The 6,218-nt window shown below is 55.4% G+C and overlaps 1 protein-coding gene across 1 annotated transcript in view; it reads left to right on the forward strand.

Annotated features, from left to right (window-relative positions):
* LOC104528901 (voltage-dependent R-type calcium channel subunit alpha-1E-like) overlaps nt 1-6,218 on the forward strand; it is a gene marked incomplete at its 5' end in the record, with an annotated part of 60,174 nt that overhangs the window by 4,631 nt on the left and 49,325 nt on the right. The window contains 2 exons of the mRNA XM_029086241.1: nt 3,802-3,907; nt 4,340-4,479. Coding sequence (XP_028942074.1) covers nt 3,802-3,907; nt 4,340-4,479 — 246 coding nt within the window. The remainder of the gene's footprint in view (nt 1-3,801; nt 3,908-4,339; nt 4,480-6,218) is intronic.

The raw sequence follows: 6,218 nt of genomic DNA on the forward strand, positions 1-6,218 counted from the left end.
CTTCCTCAAGAGCCCTTTTGAAGATGCCTATGTGGCCTCACTCCTCTGGCTCTCCTGCTCCCTCCCCATCTGCCTGCCCAGGAGCAAGGAGAAGGCATGGTCACCAAAGTGGAGATATGGAGGGGGGTTCTCCACAGCTCCTGGTCCTTGCCTGCATCTGGGGAGGGATTTATCTCACACACAGCCTCTTGAGAAGGTTGCATCAGTGTACCATGTTCAGGGCTTGGAGCTGGGCATAGTCCTTGCATCAGCAATGTAGATGTTTTGGGTGTGCTGGTTTTGTAACCCACCTGGGGAGGGAGGTGAAGAGCGGGGGTCACAGCTGGAAGCAAGGGTCCACCAGTGGCTGGACATCTCCTTGGTGCTCCCTGCTAGCTCCTACCAGACCCACCAAGGAGCTCCAGCTCCAAGAGTGGAGTTAACCCTCTGCACTTGCTCCAGGTGGGCTGGGGCATGGGTCTGGGGAAGGGTCCACGTGGCCTGGGGGCACCTTCCCCACCTGAAATGCACCAAGAGGGAAGTGTGGAGCTGCAGGTGTGGTGTGTACTGGGATCAGCCGAGTTGCTAAGGAAACAAGTCAACGGTGCAGGGGCGAGAGCGTTGGGTAAAGGAGATAAATCAATAAGAAAACCTATTTTTATTGGCTCCCTAATGATCCTCCAGGAGAAGCCAGACAAAGGAGGAGGAGAAGGCTGGATGGAGACGGGCTTTCATTAACGGGCTTGGAGGGAGGCGAGTGCTACTCTGCATTTTGGGTGGCTGGAAGGTTGTGTAATTAGTCATCTAACGAAAGAGGAAATAAAGGAGTGATGGAGTATTGTCTGGTGGGCTCCAGCTCTGAACTGGGAGGATGCTTGCGTGGCAGAAGTGAAGTGTGTGGAGCAAATTTCTCCCAGTTCAGCCAGATGTTCCTGCTGTCCCCTGGGGAGGGTTTTCTTACCCTTGGCCTCTCAAAACCTAGCACAGCTGGAGCTATGGGGTTTATTTTCCACGAGGTTGATGCCTTGCAGCTCTCACCCAGCTCCAGATGTGATAACCCAGGCTCAGGTCCTTGGAAAACTGGGCCAGCGGGGTTTGGAGGGTCACTTTTGGCAGCGACCTCATGCTTAGGTCACTGCTTAGGGCAGCAATTGCCCCATTTTCCGTAAGTTTGACATCTGCCACTTGCTCACCAGAGATGGAGCGAGGAAGCAGTCCAGTGCTGGGGCTGTGATGTGCACTGTCCTTGTGCTGTCAAGCCAGATGTTGGAACCAACAAGGGAACGTAGGGGTCTTCTGAGCCATGAGAGGTGGTCCTGACTGCCCAAACACTGCTGGGCAGGGCTCCTTGTGCTGCTGGCTTTGGAGAAGTTGAGTTTTTCCCACCTGGATGTTTCCCCCATGGGACTAACGGCTGTCAGAGGGAGAAGGTTGCGCTAAATGCTCGGTGGGGTTAACCACGCTGGAGCAGACAGACGGGCTCACCACACGCCGTTCCCATGTTTCTCATCTAGGCAAGTGTGCCTGGCACCGGGGGAGCTGGCTGTGCTGCCCCACTAACACGCTGTTTTTCTTTCAAGCCTGTGCTAATTGCTCGCAGACTTTCAGGAAAATGAAACAAAAAAGACCCCAAAGAGGCGGGTGGCTCGGGGCCAAGCGCCGCGGTCTGCGTCTTAGCTCGAGTGTGCGGCCAGTGGTGGGAAGTGTGGGGGGAAAGTAGGTGGCTTTTTACAGGAGCTACGCAATGAAATCCTCGCTTGTATTAAGCTTTGAAGGAAAACTTTTGGAGTTTGGCCTCCCCTCGAGCACGGGGAGCTGCTCACGGTACGTTCCTGGCTGGCACCGAGGTGGGAGCTCGCAGCAGTGAGCGCTGCAGAGCTCTCTCTTTTGGTTTGCCTTTAACTTGGCAACCATTAATTTCACTGAGTGGCCTTTGAAACGCCTTGGCTGAATCTTTCCTGGCTCTTCTGCCTACCAGGCTAAACATGTCTCCTCCTGGCCAGCTCTCCAGGGACCTGCTCCCACCTTGCTCACCTGCTGTAGTGTTCACAGAGTTGCTGCTGCTGGCATTTCTGCTGCTGCTGGGGTCACTTCATGGTTTCCAGTTTCCCATGCTGGTGGCCAACACTGGTCTTCTCTTAGCCATAGGCTCAGGGCCACTGGTTTAAAGCATCTTGCTGTAGTCAGCAGCCAAAAGACAAGGTTGAGAATGAGAAAATCATCCCTTTTCCTGGAGGTGATGGCAGGGCTGCTTGACATCTCCTGAGTGGTGTGAACCTGAAGCCACTGAGTTTGGAGAAGCCTGGTGTGGTAGGAAAGGGCTCATCTGGGATGCTGCTCCCCATGCCAGCTTGGAATAGTGGGATAATGGATGATCTCTTTATGGGCAAATCCATCCCAGGTGGGATCACATCCCCTTTCTGCACTCTTTTGGGAGAGTGCCAGTCCCCTCCCAGGATGGCTGCTGACACCAGTGGTGACAGTAATATAGCTGTGGGTTTTTGGCATGGGGGGAGTGGAGAAGGGGTGTGCTGCCTGCTGATGAATCTCACCTCATTTTGTTATTGAGGACAACAGGGTTTTATTGCAATGATGTGGTAAAGATGGATGGGAAGTCGGAAAGATGTGGCTGTCCTGTCACTTGGAAGTGCTTCGTTGCTGGAGCTCAGGCCAGGCAGGAGGAGGGAGCTCCATAGCCCCTGTGCATGTGGAAAGGGAGGAGGGAGCTGAGTTTGGAGTGCTTTCCATGCCTTTTCCTCCATCTCCTCTCCCCACTCACTCAGATCCTCAGCATCTGCTGACACTTGTCCTGGCGTGGGGTTGCTCCCAGAGAAGGGTGTGTAAGCCCTAGATGTGGCTGTAGGATTTAGGATGCTCATAAGGGTCCAGCCAGATCCTGTTGATAAGGTGCTGCTACCTTTTGGGGTCTTGAGGTGTGGCCAAGCTGGGATATCTCCATGGGGAGTTTCAACCCTGCCTGAGCTGGAGCTCAGACCCAGGCACCATCAGTGTCTTGAGTTGTAAATGCTCAGCCTGGTGCTCTGCAGCTCCTGGTCCTGCCTGGGCTCACCCTGACACCCACAGGGTGCTTGGCAAGGGACCCTTGGTTCCCAGGGCATGTCCACCCTGCCAACGCAGGGCACAGGGTGGGCTGATCCAGGTTGGAGCCCCAGGACCTGCCAGAGATGCTCCATCCTTCTTGAGCCATGCAGATGGTCCCTCCCAGGGGGTTGCTTTAGGATGGGGCTGCTTGACACAGCCCCTGCCAAGCCCCATCTCCTGCTGCTTTCTGCTGGAAGAGAGAAGGCAAGCAGCAGGGCCATGGTGTGCAGGGACATGTCAGCCCTGGCCACCAGCATGCAATGCTGGGGAGAGCCTCTCTGACACTTCCAGAGACCATGACAAGCCCTTTTCCAGCCAGATGAAGCACAATTTAGAGCCTAGTTGTCCAGCTTCATACTTGTGTCTATCTTCTGGGCTTCCACCACAAGCAGTGTCTTCCCTACCAAGATAGTTCACAGACCAGCAAAGGCCATTGATTAAATGTCCCATTACCTTGGGAAGGAGGTGATGATGCTCAGCAGGACTCCAGTGAGGAAGGTCCTGGGGGCTCTCAGTTCTTGTCACCCCTCTTGGTTTACAGACAGCACCGAGATGGGCTTCACCCTCCTGCTCTGGAGCAGCAGGAGGTGAAAACTGGGCTGTATGTGTGCATGTTCCTTCAGGGAAAGTAGTGGTGGTGGCTAACAAGGGGTGGGCGGGGGCAGGCTGGTGGGTTGGGGATATCATCTTCCTCTTCTCTGCTCCTTAACTCCCCTCCACTCCCTTTGAATACATGATCCTGGCGACCATCATTGCCAACTGCATCGTGCTGGCCCTTGAGCAGCACCTCCCCGAGGATGACAAGACGCCCATGTCACGAAGATTAGTAAGTACCCTGTGTCCATCCCTCTCTGCCCCATGAGTGAGTGAGGGGACCAGCCTAGGGGAGCCACTCCATCCTACCAGCCAATTTCTGCTGGTTTTAGGGTGGTAGGGAAGGAGGTTTCCTCCAGGATCAGCCCCTCCAGCCTTCCTGGGGCTGCTGTCACATACTCCTTCTCCATGGAAAGGGTTCAGGAAGGTTTAAGCCCCTTAAAAAGTGGAGTAGGGAAGGGGACTGGGCAGCTGGAGTGGGTTGTAGCCCCCACTTCTTGTTTCTAAGATTGATGCTAGCTGAGGAAGGGACTGGGAAAGTTCCCAAAGGGCAGGATGGGGCTGGGGAAGGTGGGATGGGACGTTGAGCTGGGTCAATGTGAAATGACTGGTGCTATGTTTGCTCCATCTCCCCCTCTGACTGTGTCTGATGTATCTCCGGCAGGAGAAGACAGAGCCCTACTTCATTGGGATTTTCTGCTTCGAGGCTGGGATTAAGATCGTGGCTCTGGGGTTTGTTTTCCACAAGGGCTCGTACCTGCGCAACGGCTGGAACGTCATGGACTTCATCGTGGTCCTCAGCGGGTGAGTCAGGCAGTGCAGAGCTGTTGGTGGGGTTGGGCAGTTGGGTGGGGGGGTCTTGTCCTGATGGAGATGCGAGCATCGGGATGTGGGGCAAGACCCTGGTTTGCTGTTGTCAGTGATGGTTCTTCATCCCAATGAGGGAGGGGAGGATGTTTCCCCAGGTTGGAGGCTCCTGCGTTGGCTTTGCTGTGGGCAAGCTGATGGAGGGACAAGGTTCTCCATCGGGCGAGGAGGGCTGGCTCTGTTGAGCTTTCCTCAAGCTGGTGGCCTGGTATCTGTCACTTATCTGGGCATGGTGAGGTGGGGATGGAGTGGGAGTACAGTCTGGTGAGCAACTGGGCGTGGTTTGGGAGAGGTCTTGGTCAAAGTCCACAAGGGATGGGAGAAAATCTCTTCTTCTCTTGCCTTCCCAAGTGCTTTCCAGATGGAGGTTTGGGAACAAGGTCTGGGTGAGGCTGTGTTCCCTGGTGATGCTTGCTCAGCAGCCCAATGTGCAGCAGTGATGCTGGGGGGTGGTAGTACACAGAGCTTTGTGGGTGCTGGTTGTGTCACTGGTGATGTCACCTGCTGGGGACATGGCCCAGATTTGAGTCCTGCTTGCGATGTTATGGGCTGTGCTGGCAATGTAGAAATGAGCAGGGGAATTTCGGCTTGTGTTAGCCAACACTGGCACAATGGGCTTGAGTAGAAGCCCCCTTGGGTGACTGCCCTGACCCCTCGCTGTGTGGAGGGGAGGTGGGTACCTGCAGCCACCAAAGGGTCCTGGGGAAGGGGTGACTAGATTGTGGATCTGCTTTTTGCATGCAGATGGAAACACCCTGTTCAGAGGAGCTGGTTTGATGTGTACAAACAGATGGTGTCTGTGGATCTCCAAGCACTTCATGAGCTCTGCTGGGTGCAGGGCAGCTGCAGGGCTGGCTGGGAAACTGAGGCATGGGAGCCAGGTGAGATACCTGGGGTCTCTCCTGAGTTGCTTGCCGTACAGTCCTGTCTCTTGGCTTGCAGCCTTCTCCTGGGTGGTGGCACCATGTGGGACGTGCCAACCCATTTGGGTGTTTGGAGGTGGAAGACAGGTGCTGAGCCAGGTGCTGCCAGGGATGTAGCAATAGGTGCTGCTTGTCTGTGGTGGTGAAGTGCAGGTTGGGGTTGTGTTGAGGAGAAGGGCTGACGAGAATGTGACTGGGAATGTTTTGGCTCCCTTGGTCCAACACGGACCTGGATGGCCTTGCTTGGGGAGTGGGACCATCTCTGCTGGTGAAGGCAAGGTGTGCCAATGGTGGGGTGATGCTTCTCAGTGCAGCCATGGCCCAGGGTGCTGCTGGCTCTTCTGCACCTGCAAAGTGACTCTCAGGGGAGGGCTCCACGGCCAGGCAGGCTCAGTGCTGTGGGGAGAGTGGTTGTGCACAGCTCCTGGGCTGGACAAAGCTGGTCACATCTCTGGGGACGGTGTGGGGCATGCATCACCCCTGGTAGCAACAAGAGAGGATGTCTCAGTCTCGCTGTGCAGCTGTGGTGCTGGGCTGCACCCACAGGTGCTCTCCACAACTCCCTGAAAGGAGGGTGGAAAGAGGTGGGGGTGGGTCTGTTCAACCAAGGAACAAGTGACAGGACAAGAGGAAATGGCCTCAAGTTGCACCAAGGGCAGTTCAGATTGGATGTGAGGAAGAATTTCTTTGCTGAAAGGGTTCTGAGGCATTGGAAGGGGTTGCCCAGGGCAGTGGTGGAGTCCCCATCCCTGG

This window comes from Antrostomus carolinensis, unplaced genomic scaffold, assembly GCF_000700745.2.
Source record: "Antrostomus carolinensis isolate BGI_N321 unplaced genomic scaffold, ASM70074v2 scaffold8958, whole genome shotgun sequence".
Taxonomy (NCBI): domain Eukaryota; kingdom Metazoa; phylum Chordata; class Aves; order Caprimulgiformes; family Caprimulgidae; genus Antrostomus; species Antrostomus carolinensis.